The 15,443-nt window shown below is 39.0% G+C and overlaps 1 protein-coding gene across 1 annotated transcript in view; it reads right to left on the reverse strand.

Annotated features, from left to right (window-relative positions):
• Positions 1–14,682, reverse strand: part of tnk2b (tyrosine kinase, non-receptor, 2b) — a 56,521-nt gene extending 41,839 nt beyond the window's left edge. Inside the window, exons 1-2 of the mRNA XM_017420279.3 lie at positions 14,487–14,682; positions 3,573–3,744 (exon numbers count right to left, since the gene is read on the reverse strand). Coding sequence (XP_017275768.1) covers positions 3,573–3,614 — 42 coding nt within the window. The 5' untranslated portion in view covers positions 3,615–3,744; positions 14,487–14,682. The remainder of the gene's footprint in view (positions 1–3,572; positions 3,745–14,486) is intronic.
• Positions 14,683–15,443: the final 761 nt, after the last annotated feature.

Genomic DNA, 15,443 nt, shown 5'->3' on the forward strand with positions numbered 1-15,443 from the left:
CTGGAAGGAGTCAAAGCGATTTATTATTGTTAGGAAGTTATTTAATTGTTTAAAAACTGCTTTTTCAATAATTTTGCTGATGAATGGGAGGTTGGAGATTGGCCTGTAATTCTGCAGTAGTGATTTGTCTAGATTGTTCTTTTTTATCAATGGTTTGATAACTGCTGTTTTCAAAGCCTGGGGGAAAACACCTGAAGACAGTGAGGAGTTCAAATAAAACACAAAAGCGTGAGATTTGATTAGAGATAGTGTGCTATGATTTGTAGTAGCAGTACATTATACGGCGTAGGTTGGCAAAAAAAAATGCAACAATTTTTCCACTAGATGCAGCTTTACCATTTTCTACTATTTCTCTGCTGTTATCCAATAACACTGTGCTTCTAGGCCACAGGATGTCCTGGAATTTCCCTTCAAAAATGCCAGCTAATATCAAATTAAAGATTGAACCTGTCAAAAGTGTTGAGCTGATGAACTAGAGAAGAAATGAGTATCAGATGCAGAGGATACAAGTCTGTAAAGATGTCTCACAAGCTGACACCGGCTCATCTTTCACATGAAACAGTGGAGCTTCACTTTAAAACTACAGAAAGCTCCAAACCTCCAGGCAGGGGCTGAGAGTTGTTAGTGTCACAAGGTGATCTATTACAGGATCGCTCCATCTGGAAACCTGATGCATTACCAACACAACGAACACACAATGCACCCGACAGCAGCACGCAGTTTGGTAAGACTTCAGGGAGGGGGGGGCTCTGGTAACACAATATCTGTCTATCTGCTCAGAGGATCAGAAAACACTGGAGGGGAATATAAAAAAAAAGATCATAGGTGAAAGGAAGAGGACAGAGTGGAAAAGAAAACGTCAGTAAGGAGTGTGATGATTGACGGACGTGCAGGAAGGATTGCTGCAGACTGGAGCAGCGGGAGGGTCAGGGAGGTGAGGTTATGGTGTAACTTCAAGTTCATGGTTAAAATAACGTGATGCTCTCTCCCACCCACGTATACGCTTCGACTCCCTTCCTTTCCTCTTCTCCTCTGTCAGTCTGGGCCTCCGAGGCCCTCCAAGCATTCAGAGGCTCCCTCCACAAAAAGCACGCTCGCTCATCACTGATGCTATTCTGGGAGCTTCCTCTTATTTCCAACTTCCATTCACTACCTCATGTTCATCCACTCACTTTCTGCTGTCAATGACCATTATTAGGTTTTATAAAATGCTGGGAGTAGCGGTTGACCAATAGGAGTTAGGTCATTATGCATTTTTCATTTAACTAAATATAACTAACTGCTTAACTTATAAATGTATATTTAACAACCCTTAGAGGAACTCGTACACTTAAATACAGTATATAGAAGAGCATTCTCACTTAAACTAAATTGTGGGAAACAGTGAGATGGTTATAGCAGCTGCTGCTGCACCTTTATTTTCCTACTTGGTAATTTAACTATTTACACATAAAGCCAATTGAAGATTTTTTTTTTTAAGCGGCCAATATCAGTCGGCTGATTATTCAGTCTATCTCTAGCTATAAGTCATGAAAATGTCAATATTATTATTCTGTTTTAAACAGGTTTTTTTAAACAGGTTTTCTGTTTTAAAATATTTTATTTTAATCCACAAATCCTAAACTGGTCTGTCAATTTATTACTAAATTGCCTGATTTTATTAACTATCATTATTTTATTTTTTACAACATCTATAATTAAATTTTTCACCGAAGCAAACACAGAAAAGCATCTAAATATTTGTAAACTGGCAGTGCAAAATGATAGAAAGTATTGATTTTGGTGTAATTCAGATTTGCGTAAAGTAAGGACATAAAGAGAGCATCTACTGATCCTAGTAACTAAAATAGCACATAAACTACAAACAGGTATTATCTTCAGAAATAATCTTTTTTAATCTAATTGTTTTAGCTTTCTTTAAAATTGACCCTTGTTTCTGACAGCTGCCGTAGTGCCAGGAAATCCCTTCGCATAATGTTTAGAATCATTGTGAAGCTTGGGGATTCCCCTTTTTAAATATAAAGCTGTATCTCATCATTCTACACCAATAAAAAAATTAGTTTTAAAACCGACACTCTTAAAAATAAAACTACATTGTTGTTAGGCCAGGTGATAAACCACCAAAATTCAACAAACTACATATTTTGAAGCTTTTAAGATGGAGAATTTGAAAATAAAAACAACTTCATATTGAAAAATTGTGACTTGTTTTGCCAGCATGAGCCACATTTGTACTAAATGACAGTATCAAACCTGAAGTAATAGTTCAGATCTCCTTTAGTAGGTTTCTGTGGAACGGTTATGAAAATGAATACAATATCTTACCTGTTGTAGATAGCTCTTTCAACAACATCAGTCCTAGGAAAAAAAGTTTCATTCTGACCAGACTGATGAAGTCTGAATGTGGCCAAAACCAAAGTGAATTGCTCAAAACGACTGCAATCTGAAAAGTTTTAGAGCTGTTTGTGCCAACTTTATTTCCTAAAACTTTACACTGCCATCAACTGCAGCTGTGGTAACTATCTGCAGGAAAACCATGTGATGTAAAACTGACAATGTAAAGCTTTAAATAATAGCATTTGCATGAATAGGTATGAAATTTTGAGGTTTTAGGACCTGCTTCGGCAGTCGGTCTGCTTGGACCGTATTAACGACTAAATAAATGTGTATTTCGAATTTAAAGACAATGCAAAGGTTTACAAAAACCATTCCCAAAAGCCAACAATAAATTTTGAAGATTAGAGCTGTTTTAAGACAGCAGCAATCCACTTTGGTCCTGGCTGAGTTCAGACTAGCCTTTAGCTCATCAGTCCTGTCAGAATGAAGCTTTTTTTTTTTTAAACTGAGGCCCTTTAAAGACCTATCTACAACAGGTAAGAGATTAATTGCTCATAACCTTTCCACAGTATCCTACTCCATCATGTCCAGTGTTACTTTAGAAAGTAACATTTTAATTAAAACTATAACAAAACTTTATATTAACATCAAAACTGTTGCAGTTAATTGTTTGGGAGTTTGTGTTGTTGGCCCATCCTGTGTATGGGTCTGTGTATCGAAGAAACAAGAGGTTTCTGTTAAAGCCACCACTGTGACTGCTTCCTCCTGCTCCACCTCATCAAAGAATTGTTAGTCAGACTCAAAATGGGAATAAAATACAGACAACTAGAAGATGAGGCACCTCTGTTTGGATACACAATGAATCAGGAAATGGTAAACCACGTCCGCTGTGTGTTTTTGTAAAAGGAAGACTTGGTGCAGACTTGTTGTCTGTAAGTTTCGCTCACGCATCCAGACAGCTTGAAACCAGATGACGTAGCGCCTGGAGTTCGATCCTCTGCATTTTTTGAAGTTTTTCTTTGGTGGGAACTCATATTTGCATAGCAAACAGAACGTATGGCAGATAAACTTTCACATTCACGAACATCTGTGTAAGGCATGTAAACAATGACAAAAATAATGCACAGCATATTTCCCCACCCAGCTGCAGAGAAAAAACAACTGATAAAGAGGTATTGTTCGATTCATAGAACCTGTGATTACACCTTGTGTGCACACGCAGTGAAGCTTCATACCTGGAATAATTGAGGTGCAGAAACCTGGTTTTCCTTCAGCATCTGCTCCGGAAAAAGATACTCTTCTTTCTGGTTGAGGACAGAAGGTTCAGACGAGGGCCCCGGTCCATGGAGGGGAGCTGAAGTCCAAGCTCAGGGTTAACGCTGGGTCACATCATTTCCTCTCCATTTGCTGACGAAACACAAACCCAGGTGATTATTATTATTATTACAGCATTATAGAGACTAATAAAATAAGTATGATAACAGCATGTTTTATGAATGCAATATGAAGATTTGACATTTTAAAAGTATAAAACTGCGTGAGACAGTCAGTCAGGCTTCTCCTGTCACCGTGACCTTTGTGCAACCTCCGAGAAACCTAATACTGACAGAGGAGTCCAGACCCTAAAGGGGTTTACAGGATTTCAACAGAAAAACACCTCAGCCTCACCCCCGCAGGAACACAACCTGAGTACTTGATGAACACAGTTAACACATGAGAGCAGTTCTGTCTTGTGTACAAACTACAGATGTCCCGATCTATTCTCAAGTATCAGATTGGAGTCCCCATTACTGAAGCTAATTTTAAACCAGGGCAGCTATTCTCAATAAGTCACTGATAACACTCATGGAGCATGTACCTTCCTGACAAAAATATAACGTATACAACTCGCAGATATCACTGGATGAGACACTGTCCAAAGAAGGGCCAGTAAAATGTTTCCATTTAATTTTTAATACAGCTAATTTTTTTGATGTTATCAGTGTGAGGTATAAATACAGAGCCTTTGAGAAAGGATGATGTAGGATCCTATTTAACCTATATGCCCACATTCAGTTTGTGCCCCAGAAACCAAAACAATACTGGAACAATTTTATATTTTTGTCTTGCTTTGTCCTGACTCTGAAACTTGGACCATGTGCTGAAATGTTTAATATCATACAGAAAATTGTAAATGCCGTAAAAAATAAAATTAAGTTCCAATCGTTTTGGGAAAATCTTTAATCAGAATACGAATGTTCTTTATCTGTATTTGTATGTAAAAGCTTGTCTAAAAAGAAACATTTACTTATGTCGACAATACTCTGGATATTGCTTCTAAAATGAAGAGCAAAATCAAGCATTTCTTTCTATAGAAAGCTATTGAGTTGAAAAGCATATACAAGGAAGTGATACAACTCCCCGCAACACAGGCAGAAGCGGGTAAAGAAAATGGATGGACAGATGAGTTTTATTGCACTAAAAATGCTGCAGTCTTTGAATCAATTGATACTCCATCTCAAATATCTAAAAAAAAAAAAAACACATTCCTAATTTTGGCATCAGCTACAATTAGGAGAACTATTTAGGAATCATACAAGTGAAAAAGCTCATCTCATTATGTCCTGCTGAATCAATAAGCAACAAGTGGAAGCATCTTTAAGCCGTTGATGTAAAGCTTTGATTTTACTCCAAGCCAGGTCTGGGGGCTGTGGTAGGAATGCCTGAGAGGCCCTCTACAGGAAAGGGCCGTATGAATGAACAAAATCGGTTTCCCACAGACACATGAGGACACAGTCCACCCACCACCTACTAATGTGGCAGACTGGAACCCTCAGCATGAGAGGAGAAAACACCAAGCTATTCTTTCCCCACCCTGCGAACGCTCGACAACTGAATCCTTTGTCAGCGAGAAAACAGACCACATGTATAACTGTGAGCGCTGAAACAGGACAGTAACTTGCACTAATCACACTCACAGGCATGAACAGACAACACGGCACAAAACCTTCAGGTGACAAACCACCGAGTTGTGCCTATCGATACGTAACCGACACACACAGCTAAAACAAGCCGCATGTTTTTCCTGTTGATAAAAACAAATGTCACGGGGACTCACATGATCTGAGATGATTTTTAGAGATTAGTTTTGCAGCACGAAAAGTTTCGTTTATGGTTTATCTCCACCCTGAAATATAAAAAAAAAAGCAGCAAACACAACCCAGTCCCCGGGGAGTGTGAGGAGAGGCTAAAAACAAACTGCACACACACACACATAAAGGCACACATTCAAACACAGAGAGGCCTTTTAGAAAACTATAAATATAACCCGAGGAAAGCATCATTCTGTCCACAGGTTAGATACTGTACGTGGTGTGTCTGAGTTCAATTTAACCAAACGCAGATTCTGATTGTGCTCTTGCATCTGAAGCGGTCAAACTGTGGCGCTCCACAGATGAACAGAGGTCTTTACTAAGACCACAGACCAGTAAAAAATAAAAATAAAAAAATCATTTACTGCATCAGCACAAGTTCAGCCTCACAGAGAGAAGCTAAAATGGATAAAAGCTCCACATCACTGAAGGCTTTTTATTCCCTTTCCCTTCATACTTTGCCTCGCTCCTGAAAGGCTCGCTCTATTAAATGAGTATGAAAACCTAAACAGCTTTAAAATTCTAAATTTAGCAGTCATTTCACATCAGCCACTGAGCAGATCCAGAGGTTGGTGTACTTTTTTGTATATTAAGCTCACACAAGATAAAATTATTAAAAAGGTTAAAGACTGTAAGAAAGTAAGTACAGCAGATATTAGTTTTTTCAGATGTTTATATGGGATATTTGGTATTTTAATAAATTTAGAAACAGTGTGAGTAGGGACGGGACTGTCAAGCAACAATACTCTTCAAATTTGTTATTTGATATTTTTTAAGAGTCACTGAATTAAGCCATAATGGTAATTTGAATACTGGTATGAACATTAATTTATCTCATCCATCTTAACAAGGGCTACTACTAGCAACTGCTTATGATTGAGTCCTATATGTGATATTTAGTTTAAAAAACAAAATGAAATTAAATTAAATGAAGACTTGTAGAGAATTAGTTTACTTACAGGTTCTGAGCTGGAAAACCTGCTAACTCTGCTAGGTGTGGACAAAAATGGGCCTAGTTATAAAACTGCAATTCACTTTAGATAGAAGTCAGGTTATTAAAAACAATACAGAAACATTTCTCCTAGTGCAAAAACATGTAAATACCAGGCCACAGATGTGCCCAGCACTTTTTCAGTAACTCAGAAGTGAACTGTTTGAACAATAATATAAGTTAACCTTTTGTGAAAGGTTATTTTATAAGTGCTTACAAGTAGGGTAAAAAATATATCCACTCATTGACATTCATCCACCCAATGTCTGCCACTTCTCATTGGTCAGGTTGTAGATGCAGAAGACTAAGGTGTCCCAAACAAGGATGGTTTAAGTCACCACTTTTATGCCAGATTTTAAAAGAGAATCCCCGTTTAAAATAATTCAATGCAAAATTCAGAACCAATTATAACAAAACTCTATCTTCCAATACTTACAGTGCATAATAATGTTAAATATAGTTAGGAAACACAGTGTTAGACGCACAGTGTTGGACGCACGTGACCTTTAAGCCCTGAGGTGGTGCTGCATTTCATATTGAAAATGGTTCATGGAGAGAACCACGGCACACCGCTGAGCAGCTGAGCAGCTGAAATCCTGTATCAGCACGAATGGACACGCTTTCCTCCAACTAAACTTCAACACAGAGTGTTCAGTTTCCTCATGATTTTAAATGCAAATATGAGTATGTCGTAAAACTAAGGCTGCACAAAATTAGGAAAACATGCAATTATGATTTAATTGTAGAATACTGTTATATTAGTTGTAATAAACCCACATATTCTGTTATTAAGGTTCTCACAATGGACGACCATCTGATCGATAGATTTCTTTAGTTTAAACTAAACAAGATCAGTTTTAAAAATTAAAGTTTTTTTAATAATCACCTTGTCTCATGGATTTTTGTTGTTAAAACTAAGCTATAAATAACCAGAACAGAAGATCTTTCTCCGTTTGTTCCGCTGCAGTCTCTGCTGATTCATGGACTCCAACAAAGAAGCCTTTTCTTCACGCTACTCCTGACTGATGAAGTCAACACTTGTGGAAAAAAAACCTCATCTTTAGATCACCAGGACCTCTTGAACAAACAATAGTGTCTGCGTAAACCATAGAACTGCTTTAAGAGAATTAATCGACCCATTTACATGTGCACCAAAATAAAATTTACCAAAAGGTGCCAGTGCATTAGCATGGAAGAACCATTTTTTTATTATTCGCCCTTTATTCTTCAATTCTGTCACAATTTATTTTTAACTCCTCCCACAGCTTTGTAAATAAAACCATACAAAAACTACATCAGAACACGTGGATGAATTAGAAATAGTATGCTGTGGCTTTTTGCAGCAGAACATCAAACAGTGTTGTAGAAGTTTCTACATAAACAACAATGGGATTTTGGCAAACTGAATGAGAAAACCCAGCCCTATAGTGCTATAGCTTCACAGTGCAAACATCATCCAAAGTTTAAACGGGTCGCAGAACGTTGGATTTCACTTGACACTTTGATACCTTTTGTGTTTTTAAACACAATTACAGATTAAGTTTGGTAATTGTTTTACATTTTTTACAAAGGAATGCTCAACTTCATTTGATGATGTCACACAAAAGTCAGAGCTGTCCAAACTTTACAAAATTTGACCAAAAAGAAAACCATTTCACTCCCACAAATTTTAACTTCTTCAGTTTATCCATTAAAACACAGCCATGTTGTCTTGTTTCAACCCAGTGTGTTGCTTGATGTTATCAGATTTACTGTTTCCTTTCAAACCTCCTCTAAAGTACAGAGAGCTCACACCCAAACTCTCATACACGTCCCTTTCTCTTCAAATCCTGAAGTGAGGTGTGTTTTTATCTTGTCATATCCCCTACAGAAAATATTGTAGATCCAGAAAAACTGACGCGTGATGACCAGAAGCTTCAGCCATTTATGGTTTAGGAGTTTTTTTAATACGAGTTTCCACACTGTGACTTTGTTTGAGGCTTAGTTTCTGCTCTGTATACCTGTTAGGAGTGCTGTCAGGGAGTGAGACACAAGTGTGGTTACCGTGGTGACAATGATGGTAACATTTCTTTTTATCTTGGTTCTCTTTACTCTTCTTATACGATTTCTACAACAAAAAGTCTATTTTTTCAGCGTCCATTATTACAAAAGGTAATCTAAAATTATGACTGGAGTTTAGGAAAGAAAAAATGTTGGATGTTGGCTGCATCAGCACTTTTCAACATTTCTTCAGAAGTGTTCTGGTTACATAATGCTAATGTGCAGGCGCACTGGAAATAGGCCAGACCAGTTAGTCACTGTCCACTGGACAAAGCAAAGCGGCGCTGGGAGGTCATGTGATACAACGTGGGAGAGCAACACTTTCGCTGCCTGTCACCGACGAACACTTAGAAAGCAGGAAATATCTGGTGACAACCAAAAGAGACACAACTGAAACACTAACAACTTTGACTGCTATGGTCTGTTACACACACACACACTTAAAATTATGGTCTGAGGCCAGCTTCCTTGAATCCAAAAGTTTTAAAGACATAATATAGCTGCACCTCTCATCATCTTAAAATTGCTACAACACACAACATTACACTGTGAGTGTTTTTAGACACTATAACTATGTCTAATCTTTAGGCAGCAGTTGCTACCAAGGTTTAAAAAAGGTAGAAAAATGCATGTTCACGATTAACGAGTAAGTCTTTTGAATATTGCAGCAATTTAAAACACCTTTAAAAGAACTTCCAGCTCTGGTATCTGACGTCCTTATTCACAGACTTGGAATTGCACCATCAACAGCTTGAGTTGACTCATCAAGTGTTTTCAAATATTTTCTCCTCATGCAGGAAGGTGGCACAACGCACCTGCAGACTGACATCCTGTTGGGAAATTGGCACTGAACTGATCTGGCACCGATCCCGCTGCGCTAACTGTTCGCAGGGCGCAGAGCCAGCGCGTTTCCTCTTGATGCATCTGACGTCTTCCAATCAGCCGTAATCGTGCACCCAGAGCGCCAATAACTGTTTAAACACGTTAAGAAGGAGCGCTTTCATTTCCCTTTTTATCTCACAAACCACTGGAAGGATTTTAATCAGATTTACAGAAAACAAACTGGATGTGCATCTACAACCAATTAACTTTTAGAGTTACCCCAATTCAAGATGGTCTAATCTACATAACAAAATTAAAATGACTATAACTTTGTCAATTTTTGGTCATATATATCTAAAATTTGGTGTGGTGGTAGAGACTACTACACAACACAATCTGAGTGCTTCACATTGCATGTCAGTCACTGTGTAGTTACATTTTTACCAAAGATTTTTTTTTACTTATTTGATCAGTTGTGATAAAGTATTTTACTAAGAAACAAATGAGAAATCACTGATGAAGCACAAGACAGGAAATATATGCTAAATTTGATCTTGTTTTCTTTACTCAATAAGCTAGTTTTAAATTCTCTGTCTGGAAAAAGGAATTATATGAATATTTTTGACAACATATATCTGAAAACATACATCTTTGACTAAGACCTCGTTTTTAATTTTGGTCCTCGGTTTAGCCGAGGTCGTCACTTCTGAGGAAGGCTATTAGAGTGAGAGTAGTATGGGAGGGGAGGCTGCACAGATCGGATTTAACTTGTGTTTTTACAGGAATGGCATGATTAAATATTAACGAAATATAAACCAGGTTATACTGCAAACAAACGTCAGTCTGAAACTCACAAATATGGACAAAGAACTCACAACACCGTCTATTTCAGTCTGTTATCTTACTTCCTTTCCTTCCATTCATGCTTTGAAGGAATGCATATCGCCTGCCACCTTGCATGCTGAAGTCTCACACAAAGATGTTACACGTCGGAGGTCACTCTCAGCTACTACCACACCAAATTTTAGCTCAGTATCTCTAAAAATGACTGACCTTCAGTCACGTTTGTGACTGCTAAGTTGAAAAGCTGCAGAAGTCACCCTAATCTGGGCTGACTCTAAAAGGTTAAGCAGCTGAAGATTACTTTCTGATAACTAATATTTTGCTAACAGACAAACAAAGTTATACATAGGCACAGGTAATTGAATGATTTCCTGCCTTTTGTGGCTGGTGATTTATTTATTTATTTATTTATTTTAAATACTGACTGAAGAGTAAGATTATTGTGAATATGTTTGTTTTTTGCTGAAACTGTCCATCCCCACAAATGTGTTGAACTGCATTCCTGTCATATGACCGTCAGCCTCATGCCTCTAGTTTAGTAATTAAAAGAACATCCTGCGGATAATAAGATTACAGATGTCTTCTGACTTCAGAGAGGAGGTCAACCAGAATTCTCGCCTGAGGTCCAGCACTGAGACTGTTTTTATTCAATATAGAGCAGCATTGAGTACAACATGCAAAAAACATGATCTCAGTGGGATTTGCCTGGTTAAAGACTGATCAGTCATAAGACTGATATCCACCTCAAACACAGCACGACTCTTCTAATATTAATTCAAGCTAAAGCTAGAGAAAAACGGATGTAGCTGCATACAGGTATCAACAAAGTCCGATTTTACGTCTAAACAGGTCAAATATTCCATAATTGTCAGTGGTTTGAGTTGCTTCCAGTCAAAAAGGAACTACAAGTTTCCATCCTTGTTTAGCAACATTATGTTGATCAACTTTGTTTATTTGTTGAGGTTTTTACTTTCCTAGATTTGCAGAAATAAAAAAGCTGGTGGTTAAAGAGGTTAAAACCACTTGTAAAAGAGCTATGATCAGCACTCAAATCACTAAGTTTAATTGAAATTAATTTTCATTTTTACAAAGTATTACATGAAAACTGTTATTACAACTAACTGCATTTATATACCACTCTTGCTACTAACACACAAAACTACTCATCCCCCTTGGCATTCTGGCTATTTTGTTGCCTCCTGGAAGTGATTTTGGGGGCTTTGGAGCTTTTATAATACCTACCACTTAGGAGATGGAAAATGTTCTTTATTACGAAACAAACAGAAATGAGATAAAAAACTAAATAAAAATAAATAAATAAAAATTTCAGCATGCAAAACCACACAACCTCCACTTTGTAGATCCACCTTTTACAGCAGCAAGTCTCCATGAGCTCGGTGTCTGTTGTCACTGGATTGTTCATGATAGAAGGGCTCTGTCTTCTTTAAGTTGTGTTACAGCTTATGTACAGAAATCGTTAAATCAAACCAGAGATTCTCAGTTGGACTGAGGTCTGGGCGTTAACTGGACCATTCCAGGGCATTTAACTGGAGTGTTGCTTCAGGTGTGAGTTCAGGGTCATTGTCCTGCTGGAAGGTCAATGTTTTTTCTTCTTAAGAGATGGATTTATTTGTCCTCTCCTCCATGAAGCCCAGCTCTGTGCAGCTTATAGTGGTCCTACGGATAGATCCTCCCATCTCTGCAGAGGAGCTGCAGCTCCATCCTGGTTGCTCTGATTATTGCCCTCCTTGCCCGGTCCATGAGCTTTGGTGGATGACCCTCTTTTTAGCACGTTTGCTGTGACGTATTATCTTTCCATTTGTTAAGATAGCTTTAACGAAGCTCTGTGGGATGTTCAAGAGTTGAATGAAACAACTCTTGAACAGAAAACAATCATTGGATTTGCCTCTACAAAGAATTACATTTTGGAGTCAGCTCAATGGCAGCCACAGCCAAGTGACTTTAGGAAATACAAAAATGGCTACAACGCAGCCAATTTTACAGATATTGTGTTAGAAATTGGTGTGGTAGTAGCTGAGCATCATCCTCTACACACTGGGCAATATTTTTGCTTAAAACCTTGGCAGTAACTGTTGGACTCAACCCTGTCTGGCGGCAGGAGACATGCATTCCTTCAAGGCCTTAAAGTTTTTTAAAATGAAGGGCAAAGTGCGTCTTGCCGCTAATTTATAAAGTTTTCTTACAGGCGCTGATTACTTTGTACCTCTGCCATATGGTACCCCCACTTCATAGCCAGTGTTTAGAGTTTGGTACCAATAAGGTGGGGTGGCTGCCAAGGTGGCTACAAAAAGACCTGCAGCGGCAGATGGCTTCTTTCTGCCCCCAAATAAGAACCAAAACAACAAAGACACGACGTAGGTCACGATTTGGAAGAAAACGTTTCATCAACCACATCACAGCTTCAGTTCAAGCAATAAGATAGGCAATCTGGTATCAGCTACTGTCGCGCAACTAATCTCACCCGCGGGCAGCACTCGCTGGCAAAAAACAACAGGTAGGAGAGTGCCGTGACTCAAACTTTTCAATTTATATAGCTAAGGAGAAGGAAGTAAAAGTGTACGCACTGATATAAACAATAAATCAGCCCAACAAATCACAAAGGAATTAGCTTTAATCAATGAGGGAGACTGACCTGGACTCTGTCCTGTTGAATGATAGTGGGTCAGTCAGATTTTACTGCCAAACACTGGCAGCCTTTTAAATCAATTGCACCAATAAAATGACAGTTAGGGGGCTTACATAATGCTGAGCATAAAACTATAAAGATTGCTGACAGATCTGGAGATAAAGGAAGCTATTAGGGGAAGCTTGCATGTGGCGAGTGCTGAGTGTGTGAGGAGCAGGGAGCCAGAGCGGAAGGCGGAGGGGGGATGCTCGCTCGTCTTATTCAAATTATTCCATTTGCTGAACTTGAACGTTGCTTAAAAGTTAATTGAAAGATGCCAATGCAGCTGCTGATAAAATTCAAACATCAACCGACTTTAAGTTGCTTTAAGTCGTAAACAGTAGCAGATGAGTTGGTACGCAATATTCTGACAAACAGTCCCTTTTGAACCGAACTGTACCGATGTTTACCCATTTGAGGTGTAGTTACAGTATATTCAAAATGTTTTTCATTTTTCCATTCAGAATCGTGCTGAAGGTCCCACTGAAAACTCCCACCTTTAGTGCTTTCTTAAGGACATTTACGCACAACTTTATTTCTACTGAATGACTTAGAAATACAGATATGTAATGACTTTAATGGTGCCAACACTATGTGACACAATATAATCCTTGTGAATTTGGAAATACTGAACTAAGTGTTTCTGTACTATAACCACTATGCCCATCCGAAGACGAGACATATTATGGTATAGCTCCATCCATCAATCAATCCACCCGTATGTCTGCGGACAATTTCTTGTCCGAGCTCTACCGCACAGCACGACACCTCTTGGGTCAAGGATGATCCCTACTGATTTCAGGGTTACGGGGTCAAAGTTCAAGGTCACAGCTGCCCCCTTTGTGAAACCCTCGTCCATGTTCTAACTCTGCAAACGCGTAATGTAGGGATATCAAACTTCATAGCTGGACACCTCATGGGTCGAGGATGATCCCTACTGATTTCAAGGTCACAGGTGAGCCCTTTGTGTAAACCTTGTCTGCTCCAACTCTGAACACTTGTATTCAGGACTGTTGTGTGAGGGAATTCATGCTTTGGATCGTGATTGACAGGCGTATTACGTACCACTGTATTTGTTTTTAATTTGCCTCAGTGCCAATACAGTAAATAACAAACTGCCTCTCTGCAGTGAAGAGCGATTACTGATCAACTTTTTAGTTTTTATGCGTTCAAACAATGCCACTCAAGTCATAACCTGGGCTGTGAAAGCTAATTACTGTGCCTTTAGTTACCTGTATGGTTAATTCTTTATAATAACTTAGCTATTCTTAGGAAAAAGCAGCTGTAGTTTAAGTAAGTATTGCTACATGTGTCAAAAGAGGACGTTTTTCCTTATCTGAGCCCACACTTTGGGCTACTTTTGGGTCATTATGTCCCACTGAGACACCTGCGCTTTAAGTTAGCTCCGTGACTGAAAAAAGGTTGAGTAATAAAGAAAGAAGAGCTTCAGCAGCTCTCACCTGCTGCCTCCGACACCCGCTCGTCCTTTACTGAGACTAAGTCAACAGGCTACGAACTCGTTCGCACGTTCGGGGTTTGTTTTGACCGGAAACCCGGAGGTTTTGTTTTTTTTAGGTGGATACGCGTGTTGGTGTTGCCTGAGTTTGCGCACGCTGTTTCAATGAGGCGCTCCTACCTGTCCGTCTCAGCGCCAGTGCTGTCACCTCTTCCGTCCGGCTCTGCTTTTGCGCTCTACAAAAACAAGTTAGGAAGTCCTGACATCGCCGCGACGTTTTGAGGCTCTTCGGCCAAAGCGTGAATGAAGCAGAGTTTATATTTGCCTCTCCAGCAGTGTTCCCAAACAGGCGGTTTGAGCACTCAGCCTGCTGACGTCACGGCTCTGTACAGCACAAAGATCGTCTAACTCAGAGAGGATGGGTCACTCCATCAGGCGAGGCCAAGATGGCACCTATTAAAGAGATACTTTGGCCATTTTTAAGTGGTGCTCTTTAGAAACACTATGAATAATGAATATCTTACCTGTTGTGGATAGCGCTTTGAACAGCCTGAGTTTGGAGAAATGTTTGAGTCAGTTTGAGCTAACTGCCAGTCTGAATGCAGCTAAAACCAATGTGGATCGCTGCCCTCTTATATTAGCTCCAATCTCCAAATTTTCAAAGGAAATCATGTAAACGCTACTTCATAGACCTTTCTGTCAGTTTTGCATTACACAGTTATTTATGAAGTATTCTTTGTTAATTTGGAATTTTATGTCTATGGTGAGAGCTCTTAACTTTATTTTGTATCTCAGGTATCCATTCATGCCGTCTGCCCACTCTTAAAGGAACAGGCACCCTTTTCCGTCAGTTTTTCTGACAGGAAAGTTTAGTTTTTAATTTTTCAGGTTGAAATACGTATATTCCAATGCATTGTCTAAGTTTTTTTTTTTAAGAGAACTTAAACAACCTTACGAATTTTATCATTTCTTCTGTTTATAAAAACATGAGCCAAAATAAAAAGCTGCAGAAAAACAACAAATAATTAAAGCTGCGAGCAGCGTTGGACAGCCCTCGCAGCTCAGCGCCGCTTCGGCCTATTGCGACCGCGGGAACCCTGGCAACCGCCCTCTACGCTCTTGCGCACTTCCCGCGCA

The sequence above is a fragment of the Kryptolebias marmoratus genome, linkage group LG20, assembly GCF_001649575.2.
Source record: "Kryptolebias marmoratus isolate JLee-2015 linkage group LG20, ASM164957v2, whole genome shotgun sequence".
Taxonomy (NCBI): Eukaryota; Metazoa; Chordata; class Actinopteri; order Cyprinodontiformes; family Rivulidae; genus Kryptolebias; species Kryptolebias marmoratus.